The following is a 15,936-nucleotide window of genomic DNA, read 5'->3' as shown; positions in this document are numbered from 1 at the left end:
AACCAGTGGCTGCCACATAAAGACTTGCTTTTTTGTTGAGCTTTAATTAATTTGTAGCTGTCCTCGCCATTCTTTACAACATTACAATAAGTTTCGTTTACACACTACGTTGGGATGCAGTTACACTGTTACGAATGTATGCGTGAATCGGTTTTGAAATCGAACTCTGGACGCCTGGAGGAGGCATATTCAGAGTTGTCGGCTAACTACTCGTGATTTGCATGCACATTTTCTTGCTCTACGCTTAAAGTCTAGTTTAATTAAAAAAAGGATGTTCGAATATAAGACTTATTTTGTGTTGGGGAAACTTTTGGGAGGAGCATAACAGAAAATGCATTAAGTTAAGATAGGGATTATACTTAAACGAGTTGTGTATAAAAATGAATACTTAGAAACATATGGAGCTTATGACTAAGTTGAAAGCGTTTTTCATCATTACTCGGGCCTTGGGTGGGGGGCGAATTGAAACTCGGTTTGCCACGCCCCCAAACACACAACACGCCCAACATGCTTGACTCGACAGGGAAACAGGTTTCTGTTCTGGGGAGGGCGGGGGATAGGATTACTTCAATACACGTAACCTAAAATTAGCTGGGAGGCGGAGCTGGCAAAGGTTTCCACCGCTGATGCTGCTACTGCCGATGACGATCAAAACTTTCGCAGATCCAACACAAAGACGCTGCCATCCGAAGCACTTGCACCCACCTTGGTGCCCTTTGAGTTCCAGCACACCTCGAAAATGCCGCCCGTGCCCTTATAGCTGTGCACCAATTGTCCCGTCTGCGTGCTCCAGATGTGCACGCACTTGTCAAAGCTGCCAGAGGCCAGGTGCTTGCCGTCAGGACTGAAGGCCACAGAATAAACGGGTTCCGTGTGCTTCGTTAGCGTGTGTATGCAGCTGCCACGTTCCACATCCCACAGCCGGACTGTGGAATCAAACGACGCAGAGGCGAGAATCAGATTCGTATTCGGGTTGTTGGTGCCCGGTCCGGTGGGTGACCACTTGATGGTGTATATCTCCTTGGAGTGCGCCTGCAGATCGTGACAGCATCGATCTCGTGTCATGCTCCAAATCTTCAGCGTCATATCATCCGAACACGACGCCAGCAACTGCCCCTGCGGACACCATTTGATGGCATTCACCTCGTTGGTGTGACCGCGGAACGTCTTGATGGGCTCATTCATGCCCAGCCTACACACGTGGATGCGCTGATCTGTGCTGCACGAGGCGAACGATTGATTCGACTGCCAGTCCACGTCCAGAGCGGGCGCACTATGGAACGCAAACTGCTGTGTGCATTGTCCCGTCGAGGCGTCCCAGATGATGGTGGTTTTGTCCACGCCCGCGGACAGAATGTATTTGCCGGACTTGTTCCACTTGAGTGCAAAAATGGGACCCTTGTGCTGTCCCAGCGTTGAGGCGAGGCGACCATCAGTCTGCCAAATGCGTGCGTAACCATCGTAGCTGCCTGTGGCCAACAGCGAGCCATCGCACTGTAAAGTAAACATCGTTTAAACTGTGTTTAAGAGGGAATAAGTTAAAGTTGCTACTCACGTTCCAATCCAGCGAGGTGACATCCTTGTTGCTGGGCACCTCGGCGCCGCCCTTTTGTATGCAGTGCCGCAGCACTAGCTGATTGGAGTTGGCATTCGCATCGGACATGTCCCAAATGCGCGCTGTACTATCTCCTGAACCACTGGCCAACAGATCCCGACTGGGATTCCAGGCGCAGATGAACACTTCGCTCTCATGGCCACGCAACACGCGCGCCTTCGACTCAGGTATCTCAATGCTCTGATCAATGTCCATGGCCTCCACAGCTGCGTTGCCAGCTGGACCTGCAATGCCACCTCCTCCGCCCCCTGGACCCGCCGACGATGTGGTGCTGCTGGGCACAGCGTTCTGTGCCGCTGTTGGTCCCGATGCCTGTACGCTGCTTGGCGCACGTCCAACTGCTGCGTTGCCCGCTGCACCACTTGGCGCCTTGTTGCCCACGCCAGCTCCTGCTTGGCCGGCGTTGGCTGCATTGGCAGCATCTCCGCTAGCTCCTGCCGGTAGCGCTGGCGTCACGCCACTCGAGGACTGCTCCACGCTGCTGGCGTTGCTGCTGTTACCATTTGTGGACGTTGAGGATGCAGCATCATCTGTGCTGCTGGCATTTGCTCCATTGCCACCTCCTGTACTACTCGCTGTGCCCTGTTCTGCCTTCTTGTTGCCACCGGCTGCATTTGCCGCAGCTGTGTCCGCATTGCCACCGCCGCCTGTCACTATTGTGGCGCCACCGGCTGCTCCACCAGTCGCACCATTGTTATTGCCCGCTATGCCCGCAGCATTGTTGTTCGCTGATGCACTCGAGTCCACCTCGCTGTTGTCGTTACCCGCATTGTTGTTGTTGTTGCTGCCATTGTTATTGCTGCCCGTTGTGGATTGCGTGTTGTTTGCATTTGTGTTGCCCGCCTTGCCAGCGCCACCCGCTCCCGCTGCACCTGCTCCACCGCCAGCTGCATTGCCTGTGCCCGGCTCGATCTTAATCTCTGCCTTGGCATTCGCATTGTTCCCATTGCCGCCGCCCGCTGCATTGGCATCCACAGCTGGCTTTCCCGGCTCTGTTTTCACAGTCAGTTTGGGTGGCTTCACTTCGGGCATGACGGCATCGATGAGACTCAACCCCTCAATGGGACGTGCCATTTCCCCATCCTCGCCCACGCTCCACTCGACTTCGGTGTATAGCAGACCCTTCTGCAATATGGTGAGCAGGGCGGCGGGAGGCACGAGGGCGCCATTGATATTGCTCTGCGAGATGTGGGACTCGATGCCAAACACATACGCGGAGTGCAAAAAACCTGCAAAGTTGTTGAAATGAGTTGTGTGAGTGCGAAAGAGAGGAAGACAGGGATGCAGGGCAAAGGGGAAGCGGGTATGAGCTCACCTGACTCTTGTAGATATCGGAAAACTAAAAAGTTCACCTCGTCGCTGGAGAAACTCATGATGTTTGGCTAACACGCCCACTACACCCAGCAGTTGTTGCAATTTTCTTCCGTCTTCGCTATATTTGTTTGGGTCACCAGAAAATGTATTAAAACAGTCGATTTTTTTTTATGGCGGCTGCGCTGATTCGGTTGATAACACGCCGCTGGCAGAGTACGTAACACATGCGTAGCTAAGCTGTTAGCCAGTTATCCATGCACTTTATTTGCTCTACGCGCTGAAATGCTTATCGTCCTTAGTTTAATTAACTTTAAAACGCGTTAGCATTTTATAAATCGCGCTACTAAAAATCACACAAAATAAGTCGCAGAGCACTCGGCACACTGTAAAAATGGCGGCGTCGCAACCGGCAGTGCTGTGAAATGTTTGCGTTTAGCCTGTTGTGGTATATTTTAAACATGATGGTATATTTTCCAATTAAAGTCATGTGAAAAGCAAAATGATTAGTAAAAGTTGTTGTGTATATATATTTATTTATTTATTTGCTAAATAATATAATTTTTTCAAAAAACATTGAATTTTATTTTGTTAAGTTCGATAAGCTGCAGCCACACTGCTATCTGTTATTCAGGCAACTTTGTGCAACACTTGTGCCAAATAAAATGCGCGGCGTTATGCCACATTTTGCAGCACTGCGTCCGATAGATGGCTGTTGCATGGAGAGGAGAGTAGAGGAAAAATCAATAGAAATTTTCATTTCGTGAAATGCCTGGCTGCTCTGGTTGTTTTGCGTTAGTTTACAATTAAAAATAAGCAGCAGCAAATCGAATACAATAAATCGCTCGCGTTACATACAAGTGCTACAACAAGTCGGGCTTTCAACATTCCGCGGCCAACACCCAAAGAAAAGCCAAAAAGCAGCAAAACGAAACCGCAACCGTGAGAAAGCCAAACGACCAACGAACAACTCGACACGAAATTCCAGCAAACTCTGCCAATAATTTTGTGATTGCAAAAAAAATAAAAGTAAGAGTAGCAACGTGTTAAAAATATTTGTTGAAAGAAATACCACGAATACGCTGATGTATTTATTAACTCTGTGGTCTGTGCAAATAAAACGACTTCGTCATCTTGCGGCGCTGCTGCTGTCGTTCTTGTGAAGACTGAAAAAAGCTGACGTCGCTGCTGACGTCGACGTCGACTGCAACCGCGTCAGTGACTGAAGACGTGACATGAAAGCAAACAACAACAACAGCAGCAGTAACAACAAAAAGCAACTAAAGCCGGTGCAGCTACTGATCGTGGTCTCGTAATAAGACTTGAAGTTTAATATATTATTTTAAAAACAAGTGAAAAGTGCGATAAAAGTTGTGCTGAGGTCGCCGCAAGCAAAATGTTATCAGACAAATGTTGTTATTGCTGTATGTGTATGTGAGAGACTCTGTGTTTGTGTGTGTGTGAGCAGTGCAATTGCTGCCAACTCGCGTTTGCCAAATATATAACGGAGTGGAGGGGGCGGATGTCAAAAGTGGGCGGTAGGGAAGGAGAAGGGGCGTAAACGTTCGCTTGCCAAATGTCAAAAGTTCAAATAGCGCCCAAGAGCTTTTTGCTTTTTTGCCTATTTTAATTGTTATCGATATCAATATCAATTGATTGCCAAACAACAATTTCTCATCTATCCAACAGGTCTCCAAAAACACAAAGAAAGAGCAAGAGAGAGAGAGAGAGTGCAAAGAGAGCCAAAAGTCGAGAGAGAGAGCAGAATAATAAAAACAGAAAGAAGCTGCTGTGATTTTAGTTTGTAAATCAAATTCGCAGCATCGCAACTTGGAAGCTTGCTGCAAGTGGCGACGTCGCCCAGTTGCCTCCAAATCGTCGTTGTCGTCGTAATCGTTGTCGTGTCCGCTCTCGTCGTTGCTGTTGTTGTTGCTGAGCGATAAGAGCACTTCAACAAGAATACAGAAACAGCAGCAGATCTTTTCTTCGCCCCCCGAGTTTGCATAAAACCAGCGAAAATTAACAAGCTAACTACAATGGCGCCGGTGCGGGGGGATGGCATGAGAGGCCTGGCCGTCTTTATATCGGATATAAGAAATTGTGAGTAAACAAATTACATGCTATATACTATTGTAATGTAAGTAGAGCATTTGAAATAGTTAATTCAATTTATTTAGACTTCTTATCCCCTTACAAAAATTCACTATGAGATATATAGGGGCGTCAATGTCGACATTTCATTTCTTCTTCAATTACGAGCAGAAGCCACAACAACAACAAACCGCAAAGCAAAGCGGGGCGGCTTTCATATTATAACTCGACTTCTCTCTGTGTGTGTACATATACATGTGTGCGTGTGTGTGTGTGTGTGTGTGGCGCAAATTATTAGTACTCTCGCTCTTTCATTCGATTATCATACAATACATAACGGACCATTCCACATTACTGGTTTACTCGCCTGTCCAGACATATCTATTGCGTGGCCGCTCTCTCTCCCACGAGCGTTAAGCGGAGACTGGTACGCACCAGCGGGGAAGAGAGTGTGAAGAGAGAGGGGGGCGTACTCCAAGCTAGAAAGGGCGAACGAAAGAAAGAGAGAGTTGTGGCTTCCGGCGGATCGTGTCGGGCAAATAGTTCCTCTGACTCACAACAAAATAATAACAAATCAATTTCCAATTGGACACCAAGTCTACACTCTACACGCATATGAATTATAATTGAAGTCTACACTTCACACTCGATCATTGACACTTTACTCTTCTCTCCCAAAAAAAATCCCTCTGAGTTAGTAACAACATTAAAGCGCTAATCTATTTTTAATTGGCGCTATCTAGTTTACAATACTATTTCTACACACATTCAGACCACATATCGAATTTAAGTGATAAATAGCTTCTTTCATTTACAAAGTCTACACTTTTTAAGCTGATCCTGTCAAACACTATTTTTAGTTTTATTAAATATCGAATTTTGCATTAAAAACCCTCAAAAAATAAAATAAATATACCACTTTTATCTATCTTCTCCTTACGCTGATTGTCTGCAGATCTTTACGTATTAATCTGATACTACCGATCTGTATCTCGTAGTATAATGAATATTCAAATTTTCTGTTGAAATCTCTCTCCTAAAAGCTAACTCTTATTTAATTTAGTATATTTTTTTCTATAAACTCACAAAAGTTTTCATCTAGTTAATTTAAATTTAGTTGTAATCGAAGTCTGCTCGTTTCTGTAATACAGCTCAATCGCAAGCTCTATCTTGATCTTTATTAATTTCTTTTGTTTTTATTAAACAGGCAAAAGCAAAGAGGCGGAGGTGAAGCGCATAAATAAAGAACTGGCCAACATACGCAGCAAATTTAAAGGAGATAAAACACTCGATGGCTATCAGAAGAAGAAATATGTGTGTAAGCTGCTCTTCATATTCCTGCTGGGCCACGACATTGACTTTGGCCACATGGAGGCCGTCAATCTGCTGTCCTCCAACAAATACTCAGAGAAGCAGATCGTAAGTTGATCGCTAAGCACATTTGTTATATAATCGATACTCAATATTCGTTAATTCCTTTTGCAGGGCTATCTATTCATCTCGGTGCTGGTGAATACGAACAGCGATCTGATTCGTTTGATCATTCAGTCGATCAAGAACGACTTGCAGTCGAGGAATCCGGTGCACGTGAATCTGGCGCTCCAATGCATCGCTAACATTGGCAGCCGCGACATGGCCGAGTCCTTCTCGAATGAGATACCCAAGCTGCTGGTCTCTGGGGACACCATGGATGTGGTCAAGCAATCGGCAGCGCTTTGTCTGCTGCGTCTCTTCCGCTCCTCGCCGGACATTATTCCAGGCGGCGAGTGGACCTCGCGCATCATTCACTTGCTCAACGATCAGCATATGGGCGTGGTGACGGCGGCCACCTCGTTGATCGATGCGCTCGTCAAACGCAATCCGGATGAGTACAAGGGTTGTGTGAATCTGGCCGTGTCGCGTCTCTCGCGCATCGTCACCGCCAGCTACACGGATCTGCAGGATTACACGTACTACTTTGTGCCAGCTCCATGGCTGTCGGTGAAGCTGTTGCGCCTGCTGCAGAACTACAATCCGGTGACCGAGGAGGCTGGTGTGCGAGCGCGTCTCAATGAGACTTTGGAGACCATATTGAACAAGGCGCAGGAGCCACCGAAGAGCAAGAAGGTGCAGCATTCGAATGCCAAGAATGCGGTGCTCTTCGAAGCCATCAATCTGATCATACACAGCGACAGCGAGCCGAATCTTTTGGTGCGTGCCTGCAATCAGTTGGGCCAGTTTCTCAGCAATCGCGAGACTAATTTACGCTACTTGGCGTTGGAGTCGATGTGCCATCTGGCAACGTCGGAGTTCTCGCACGAAGAGGTCAAGAAGCACCAGGAGGTGGTAATTCTGTCGATGAAGATGGAGAAGGATGTGTCGGTGCGTCAGATGGCCGTCGATCTGTTGTATGCGATGTGCGATCGCGGCAATGCCGAGGAGATTGTGCAGGAGATGCTCAACTATTTGGAGACGGCCGATTATTCCATACGCGAGGAGATGGTGCTCAAGGTGGCCATTCTTGCCGAGAAGTACGCCACGGATTACACCTGGTAGGTCGACCTTTTGTTGTTAATTCCTCAGAGTACTCTTTGTCAATTTAAATTCTTAATTTTCGTAGGTACGTCGATGTCATACTCAATCTTATTCGCATTGCTGGCGACTATGTGTCCGAGGAGGTCTGGTATCGTGTCATCCAGATCGTCATTAATCGCGAGGAGGTCCAGGGCTATGCCGCCAAGACAGTCTTCGAAGCACTGCAGGCTCCCGCCTGCCATGAGAACATGGTCAAGGTGGGCGGCTATATTCTGGGCGAATTTGGCAATCTGATTGCGGGCGATTCCCGTTCGGCGCCGCTGGTGCAGTTCAAGCTGCTGCATTCCAAGTATCATCTGTGCTCGCCCATGACGCGCGCCTTGCTGCTCTCCACGTACATCAAGTTCATCAATCTGTTCCCCGAGATACGCACCAACATCCAGGAGGTGTTCAGGCAGCACAGCAATCTGCGTTCCGCTGATGCGGAGCTGCAGCAGCGTGCCAGCGAGTATCTGCAATTGAGCATTGTGGCATCGACAGATGTGCTGGCCACAGTTCTGGAGGAGATGCCCTCATTTCCGGAGCGCGAGAGTTCCATTCTTGCCGTGCTCAAGAAGAAGAAGCCGGGTCGTGTGCCTGAGAACGAGATACGCGAATCAAAGAGTCCGGCGCCCACATCGATTACGCAGAACAACACGCATGTGAATCACAGCAACAAACTGAATAGCAATGCCAATGCCGATCTGTTGGGCCTCAGCACGCCGCCCGCCAACAACATCAACAACTTGAGCAACAACAGCAACTCGACACTGATCGATGTCCTAGGCGACATCTATGGCAACAATAATGCTGCTGCGGTGTACAACACCAAGAAGTTTCTGTTCAAGAACAATGGCGTTCTCTTCGAGAACGAAATGCTGCAGATTGGCGTCAAGTCCGAGTTCCGACAGAATCTGGGCCGCTTGGGTCTCTTCTACGGCAACAAGACGCAAGTGCCGCTGACGGTGAGTTTGAAATCTATCCTCGAGATTGAGATTGAATGAAGTTAATTCATTACTATATAAATATGCCTTGCAGAACTTCAATCCTGTGCTGCAGTGGAATGCCGAGGAGGGACTCAAGTTGAATGTGCAAATGAAGGCCGTGGAGCCAACGCTTGAGGCGGGCGCACAAATCCAACAGCTGCTGACGGCCGAGTGCATCGAGGATTACGCCGATGCACCCACCATTGACATCAGCTTCCGCTACAATGGCACACAGCAAAAGTTTAGCATCAAGCTGCCGCTGACGGTGAACAAATTCTTTGAGCCAACCGAAATGAATGCCGAGTCCTTCTTTGCCCGATGGAAGAACCTAAGCGGGTAAGTTTGGATTATATAACTGAACTATTTTCGCTTATAATTCATCGTACTTTTGCTTACACAGTGAACAGCAGCGGGCGCAAAAGGTGTTCAAGGCGGCACAGCCGCTGGATCTGCCCGGTGCACGCAACAAGCTGATGGGCTTTGGCATGCAGCTGCTGGATCAGGTGGATCCCAATCCCGACAACATGGTCTGTGCGGGCATCATACACACGCAATCACAGCAGGTGGGCTGTCTGCTACGACTGGAGCCCAACAAGCAGGCACAGGTGAGTCACCTACTCAAGTTTTTGCCACGTTCTCGACTGAAATCGATGTTTACATTTTGATTGCAGATGTTCCGATTAACCATTCGCGCCAGCAAGGAAACCGTGACTCGAGAAATCTGCGACCTATTGTCGGATCAGTTCTAAGCAATTGCGCAATCACTTTCGATGCATGTGGAGACATGTCTACTGGAGCAACTGCAGCAAGAACCATTTGAACACACACTCACACAATGCACAATCCACGATCGCAATCTTAAATTCACCTAGAGAAAATATCAAAAAACAAAAAAATGAAAACTAAGCAAAGTATATGACATAATGTTTCCTCAAACTCTCGACCTATATACGCGACTTAATTTTCAATGTGCTCCGTGACACGCCTACACGGCCTACGCCTACTACCACATGTTTACCTCTTCACACACACACCCGCACACCCCGCGCACACACAACATGTATACACTATAAGCTGCATCTCTCAGCACACTGCAGTTTCAAAGGAATTTCTCCCTCACATGTTCTTTCGTTTATGATTTCTCTTATTGATCGCGTTAGTTGTTAAAGAATGCGTCTGATTTTCCTCCCCTATTTCCAATACTATAATAATTATTATTATTTTTTGTAATTTGCTAACGAGAGAGATAATTTTTTGTAAATGTTAAGCTCAAAAAAGTTCATTAGAAAAGCATAATTAGATTATGTTGTATGACAAGCAGTAGCAGTTGGATATTACTATATATATACACACATATAGATCGGATTCATATGAACGTACATACATATATATACCTAGTATATACACACACAAACACACACACTATATTGTTGTAATAAAAGCGAAAAGCAGTAAACGATTTATAAATGGAATGAAATAATAACTACTATATAAATACACAATTCGTTATGTTATCAACAAAAACCACAACAAATTATTAATGCATAAAGGCAAAAACGAAAAACAAAAATAATTGAATCAATGTTTAGTGTTTTTTGATTGTGAGATTGGAGAGAATGAAAGGAGGAGCAAAAAGAAGAAAGAAGCAGCAGCAGATGCGCAGAAAATCTCATTAAATGATAGACAAATAATTAGACGGTGAAAATCGCATACAAATTTTTCGATTAAACATAACACACAACATAAACAAACACACACATATATGACATTATACATTGTTGAACTTGAACAAACTAAAAGTAATAATAAAACAAAATAATGATATATTAAAGGGACAAAAAATTACAAGAAAACAAATTATTATACGTATAGCGAAAATTTTCGATTGATCCTGAGCATTGTACTATGTATTATTTCGTATATATGTACCATAGATAAAACACTATACAAAAATACAGAATACTACATGTATGTAAAAACAAAACAAAAAAAAACATAAACTATATTATGATGAGAATATTGTTCAGAATTTAAATCAATTCAAATTCGAATTCGACTTCAAATTCAAATTGCAATTTTGTTTGACATAATCATATTAATTAATGCATAATATGTATATGTATATCAATCAGCAAGTATTAACTATTCCCCCGAATGTGCATCAATGAAGCGCGCCATACAATGTTGCAAGCAAATAACGAAAAACACAACAAGAACAAATACAAATATGATGAGTAATATTCGTGAATAACTTGAATAAATAAACAAAATATACAAAGACATTTTTCTAGCTTTTATTTGCATTCAAATTGGAAAATTGATTTTCTAAAACGGTGCAATAGTTAAATTGTTAAATAAATTCCACAATAAATACAACTAACTGAAAACAAATACAAACAAAAATGAAAAACGAAAAAACAGAAACAAACTACATATAGCAAATGCAGGAATTTAACTGTAAAATTAATGAAACATGTATTTAAATAAATAAAATCTATCGAAATTTCAAATGATAAAATCGCGGTCGGAATTTTGTTTAAATTTTTTGCCCCGCCCTCTTCCACATATCAATATACCAAATGTAATCTTTGGTATGTTTTAGTATTCTTGTATACTACTACTTTAGCTCCTTTTACTCCGTTAATCAAAAATTGAAATCAGAAGAGTTAACTTTATTAAAAATAATTGTATAATGGATATTATAGTAAGGATATCAACAAATGGATAACTAAAGCCGCGTACCTAGATCTCATTCAGCTTGAATCTGGCATTAATGTTGACCGAGCTCAGCTCCGTGACCAGAAACTTGAAGGAGAATGGAATTTCGATCATGGACACTCCGCTGCTGTCGCCACAGAGTCGACAAGTCTCTGGCTTGGAGGACAGACCTCCCGTCTCGTTGCGCTTTACAATCTGTTGGACAGGCGCCAAGATGCTGCCACATTTGTGGCACACCAGCGTGTGCGTCTTGTCCGAGTTGTGGAAGAGACGATCCTGCAGCAAAAAGGCAGCACCATGCGATATCAGGGCATCGCGTTCCATTTCACCAAAACGTACGCCACCTCCGCGCTTTCTTCCCTTGATGGGTTGATTCGTGCGTGCCTCAACAGCGCCTGTGGAGCGCACTTGCCACTTGTCGAACACCATGTGACGCAGTCGCTGATAATGGACAACTCCAAAGAAGATATCCGCCGTCATTTCACGTCCATCCACGCCAGAGTAGAGACGCTCTGTTCCATAATAGTTGTAGCCACCTGCCTCGAGCATCTTGCCAAAGTAATCGATGGCTGTGTTGTCTTCGGAGAAGCGGAATGGCGTCGCATCGTAGACGCCACCATGGAGTGCTGCGCTCTTGCCCGCCATTGTCTCGATCATCATAGCAATTGTCATACGCGATGGGAAACCATGGGGATTGAACACAATATCCGGTATGAGACCGCTCTCGGTGAAGGGCAAATCCTCGGCGGGATACTTCTGCGAACAGATGCCTTTCTGACCGGCACGTGAGGCGAACTTGTCGCCAATGGTCGCTGGTCGTGCCACACGCAGCGTAATGCAGACGGTCTTGCGGGGAGTCAAGTCAAAGCTTCCCAGCTGACGAATGCTGTCCACAATGCAGTCCTCCTTCTCGTCCATTTTGATCACCTTGAATGTGGAGACCTCGCCATCAAAGTAGCAATAAAGGGGAGAGCCATAGCTCAGCTTGGTGCCAGGATGAGGCAATCCATCGGTGTCGAGGTACTTGACCAGCTCCGGCATGTGCGGATGGCGAGCAAAGTAGCTCTGCTTCTTCGACAGCTCCACGAACTTGGATTTGTAAATGCTGCCATAGGCAAAGCCACGTTCATAGGCCGCCTTGTTGATGATCATGGCATCCTCCATGTCGTAGCCAGTGTACGAAATGACAGCCACAATCGCATTGGTGCCCATGGCAAAGTCATCCAGCTGTATGTTGTCATAGTGCACGGGCCGGAAGAGCGGCGTCGCTGGCGTCTGCAGGCGATAGAGCTTATTGGCCGCCTGCTTGGGCCAGTTGAGGCAGGGCGTCCCCATCGTTTGCTTGCCCATCTGACACTGGTACATGTTACGTGGCGACTGATTGTAGTCGGGCATCGGGATGAGATTGGCCAGATTGCTCATGAAGTGCGTCTTCGAGAGCTCCAGATGTGTGGTGAACTCTGGATAGATCTCCTTCTCATCGATAGCTATCTCCATGTACACCTGCTCTAGTGTGCCAATGTACTCGACCTTCTTCCACTTGATGTTCCACACTGGACGCATCATGCGCGCGGGGCCGGTGAACAGGTATAATCCCGGGAATTGGCCATTCTTCTTGAAGGGAATGTAGCCAATCTCCATCATTTGCGGCACTGCGCCTGTGATCTTGGCATAGCGCAAGTCCTCAACCACTTTGTTGGCATCGGTTTGGAAGATGTGTCCCAGATGCTTGCCATCAAGGAACACCACATACAGCTTGGCATCCGGATAGTTGTGGTGCGTCAGCGGAAGCATGCCCATCTCAAAGAGGCGAGTGGGAATGGCCTGAGAAGGGGAAAGAAAACGATGATATTAGTAAGCTAAAGAGTCGTATTTCTTATGAAGGAATTATCTCCCATCTCGTTCGTCATGTCCGTCCGCTATAAAGAGATTTTCCGTAGTCAAGCATTGCCTTAACTTGTGTCACTCACCTGAACCAGCTTTGGATCGGGACGCTTGGACAACTCACAGGTGAGCGTCAGGTGATTGAGCAGACCACAAGGTGTGCCGTCGGGTGTGTGCACCGGACAGATGAAGCCCCAGGCATCGGGCAGCAGCTGACGTGCCTCCGTCGTTCGCATGGTGGTGAAATAGGAGCCTCGATGAATGGCCCTGAAGTGGGACATGTAACGCATGCGATTGATGTTCTCGGCCATGATGACCAGACCACTGTTCTGCATCAGGCCCAGACCTGTGCGAGTGTTCACATTGCCTGTGGCCAGAAAGGATTCAATAGAGCGTCCAACTCCGCCCGATTGTCGCATGCACTGAGTCATAATGCTGCTGGTCAACAGCGTGTCTGGGGTGTTGAGCTTCTTCAGCAGACATTTGCGCAGTTGCAGCAACCACATCTCGATACGTTCGCCTAGATACTTTTGGTAGAGATGGCCTGGGAGCAGCACCTCCTGCATCATGGCCGAGTCGACGTTCTCCACTTTGTATTTGCCCTGTGCGCATTGAAAGAGTTTCTGCACCATGAAGACAATCATTTGAAATTTCTCCTCATTTGTGTCCAGATGCACCATGATGCGTTCGCGTATTATGAAATCAGTGACTGCCTCATCGGGCAACCACTCCGGCACCTCGGCGATGCGCGATCGGAAGAGTGTGCCGATGAAGGAACGGCACTGGGCGGAGGTGTAGACGCCCTCGTTGTGTACTTCGCGCAGCATGCTCTGCACACAGCTCAGATAGTACTGATCGGACTCGTATCCCTGCACCAGACGATTGTAGATCTGCTCATCGGTGTAGTCCATCAGGCACTTGAGGATCAGGCAAACTGGGACGTAGGACAAACGCTTGACATGCGAGAACATGAAGCGAGCGGTTCCATTGTTCAGATAGTGCAGCACATTAGTCAGCGACATTTCATCCTCGCGCACCGTCTGCACCATGACGCCTAGTTCGCTGAAGTTGTGGCCACGATCCTTCCACGAAGAGCGCTTAACGCAAATGGGATGATTGCGTCGTGTCATGATGAGCATGCGCACGATTTTTTCATTGCCACGTATCACAAAGATGCCGCCCCATTCGCTGTCGTGCTCGCCATGCTTCACCATCTCCTTTGGACTGGCCTTGTGCAGATTGCAGGAGCTGGAGCGCAGCATAATGGGCACTTCACCCAAATCCATGTTGATGGGCGACTTTTCCAAACCGTTTATACTCCAAGCTAGACGTATGCTGCACATGCCTCCATATGTAGCATGCAGTTGACGTGCATCTGTCGGATAAATCTCCCGGGTGCGCACATCAATCACGTCCATTGGCACCGCCGGCTTCGCAATCCAAATGTTCTCCACATGAATGTAGACGCGCTCCCCAGCAGGTGACTGGAATTGTTGTGGTATAATGTGCTTGGCCAATTTGTCCAGGCCCACACTCAACATCTCATCAAATGAGTCCACATGGGGTGCTCCCAAGTTCGCTAGATGCTGCCAATAGAAGAAGCGATTACAGTTTACGTTTCGTGGCTGCACTCATTATTTACCTTGTTCAGCGACCTGGGTATTTGTTTGAATACGGGTCGCGCATTTGTCAGTTCTGGATATTCCTTCATCTTGTCCATTATTTAATATTTTATGTGAGAAAACAGCATAAACAAAAAATCAAACTGCTGCTCTCGTCCGTTGCACGTGCTGTGCATGTAATCGATAAAAGCGGTTGAGACTTATCGACAGAGCTGCCAACCTGTGTTGCGTTGCACGATGTATTATAGAAGGTTGCGCATCTGGCAAGCGTTATGACGTCACACGATGTTATTATGAGTTGGCGAGCATTGTTGTGCCACATTTGTGACGTAGGCATTGCTTAAACTTGAGCCGTTACCTTCTGCTAACGAGATTTCCTGCAAGAAATGCAACAAGTAATAGGCGCCAAAATGTGCAAAGTGAAAAGTGAAAAGTGTGTGTTATGTGTTTTTTTTTTTAATCATTTTTGTTATTGTGCTTATTATGTAAATGTGCAAGTGCTTTAAAGTGTTTTCCAGTGATGTAGGCATTGCTTAAAATTCAGCCGTTACCTTCTGCTATCGAGATTTCCTGCAGGAAATCCAACAAGTGTTACGCGCCAAAATGTGCAAAGTGAAAAGTGAAAAGTGTGTGTTGTGTGCTTTTTTGTTATATTTTTTTTATTGTGCTTATTATGTAAATGTGCAAGTGTTTTCAAGTGTTTCCCAGTGCGCGTTGCAGTTGTCGACAGAAGCACGTAAGTCCTGTAACGATTTGTATGTATAAAATGTATGCAACGGAAATGAAGCAAAAGTTGGAAGTCTCAACGTGTTGCTCCTTAATGAAGTCAACTCGTTGTCTTGTTGCTTGTTGTCTTGTTGTTCAGCCACAAAATATGCGCAAGTTTCTTGCATTATTTATAACTCTAAAAGTCCTTCAGCTTACATTGTTCAATGGCTTGTGAGGTGTGTATTAGCTGCCACTGATTTTCGTTCGAAAGGAGCTCTAATTAACTACTAGAGTCTCTCTCTCTCTCTCTCTCTCTCTATGACGCTGAGAGCTTCTCCTACTGATTATTATTAACTTCAGCTAGTCAAAGACAAGCCAAGCCAAGTTCTTGTTGTTGTTTTTGTTTTCAAGCAAAGAGCAGTGACGGCGCTTCGGTTTATTACTCCAT

General features: G+C 46.1%; 3 protein-coding genes across 3 annotated transcripts; 1 reads left to right on the top strand and 2 right to left on the bottom strand.

Annotated features, from left to right (window-relative positions):
• Positions 1 to 24: 24 nt before the first annotated feature.
• On the bottom strand, positions 25 to 3,333 carry LOC117563564 (F-box-like/WD repeat-containing protein ebi). Its single transcript, XM_034241944.1, has 3 exons — positions 2,931 to 3,333; positions 1,556 to 2,844; positions 25 to 1,494 (listed from the first exon to the last, which is right to left on the bottom strand). Exons 1-3 carry the CDS (start codon positions 2,986 to 2,988, stop codon positions 649 to 651), a joined length of 2,193 nt encoding a protein of 730 aa, XP_034097835.1. The 5' UTR covers positions 2,989 to 3,333; the 3' UTR covers positions 25 to 648.
• Positions 3,334 to 3,632: 299 nt separating this feature from the next.
• LOC117563563 (AP-2 complex subunit alpha) lies at positions 3,633 to 11,074 on the top strand. The gene is made up of 8 exons (XM_034241942.2): positions 3,633 to 3,955; positions 4,616 to 5,026; positions 6,225 to 6,436; positions 6,503 to 7,548; positions 7,617 to 8,535; positions 8,609 to 8,892; positions 8,957 to 9,161; positions 9,228 to 11,074. The coding sequence occupies exons 2-8, from the start codon at positions 4,963 to 4,965 to the stop codon at positions 9,303 to 9,305; spliced, it is 2,808 nt and encodes a 935-aa protein (XP_034097833.1). The 5' UTR covers positions 3,633 to 3,955; positions 4,616 to 4,962; the 3' UTR covers positions 9,306 to 11,074.
• Positions 11,075 to 11,207: 133 nt separating this feature from the next.
• Positions 11,208 to 14,972, bottom strand: LOC117563562 (DNA-directed RNA polymerase I subunit RPA2). The gene is made up of 3 exons (XM_034241941.2): positions 14,801 to 14,972; positions 13,245 to 14,744; positions 11,208 to 13,098 (listed from the first exon to the last, which is right to left on the bottom strand). The coding sequence occupies exons 1-3, from the start codon at positions 14,876 to 14,878 to the stop codon at positions 11,299 to 11,301; spliced, it is 3,378 nt and encodes a 1,125-aa protein (XP_034097832.1). The 5' UTR covers positions 14,879 to 14,972; the 3' UTR covers positions 11,208 to 11,298.
• Positions 14,973 to 15,936: the final 964 nt, after the last annotated feature.

Source organism: Drosophila albomicans, chromosome 2L, assembly GCF_009650485.2.
Source record: "Drosophila albomicans strain 15112-1751.03 chromosome 2L, ASM965048v2, whole genome shotgun sequence".
NCBI lineage: Eukaryota > Metazoa > Arthropoda > Insecta > Diptera > Drosophilidae > Drosophila > Drosophila albomicans.
Note: the sequence above shows the minus strand (reverse complement) of the source record. Positions and strands in the feature narration are given on the sequence as shown.

What these genes read in the sequence shown, in the direction of transcription:
- LOC117563563 (XM_034241942.2), top strand. Translation starts at nt 4,963, where the DNA reads ATGGCGCCGGTGCGGGGGGATGGCATGAGAGGCCTGGCCGTCTTTATA. An exon ending in TATATCGGATATAAGAAATT is followed by an intron (nt 5,027 to 6,224) that starts GTGAGTAAACAA and finishes TTTATTAAACAG; the next exon opens with GCAAAAGCAAAGAGGCGGAG. An exon ending in AGACGCAAGTGCCGCTGACG is followed by an intron (nt 8,536 to 8,608) that starts GTGAGTTTGAAA and finishes TATGCCTTGCAG; the next exon opens with AACTTCAATCCTGTGCTGCA.
- LOC117563562 (XM_034241941.2), bottom strand. Translation starts at nt 14,878, where the DNA reads ATGGACAAGATGAAGGAATATCCAGAACTGACAAATGCGCGACCCGTA. An exon ending in TACCCAGGTCGCTGAACAAG is followed by an intron (nt 14,745 to 14,800) that starts GTAAATAATGAG and finishes TTCTATTGGCAG; the next exon opens with CATCTAGCGAACTTGGGAGC. An exon ending in CCGATCCAAAGCTGGTTCAG is followed by an intron (nt 13,099 to 13,244) that starts GTGAGTGACACA and finishes TCCCCTTCTCAG; the next exon opens with GCCATTCCCACTCGCCTCTT.
- LOC117563564 (XM_034241944.1), bottom strand. Translation starts at nt 2,988, where the DNA reads ATGAGTTTCTCCAGCGACGAGGTGAACTTTTTAGTTTTCCGATATCTA. An exon ending in CCGATATCTACAAGAGTCAG is followed by an intron (nt 2,845 to 2,930) that starts GTGAGCTCATAC and finishes ACAACTTTGCAG; the next exon opens with GTTTTTTGCACTCCGCGTAT. An exon ending in TCACCTCGCTGGATTGGAAC is followed by an intron (nt 1,495 to 1,555) that starts GTGAGTAGCAAC and finishes TTTACTTTACAG; the next exon opens with TGCGATGGCTCGCTGTTGGC.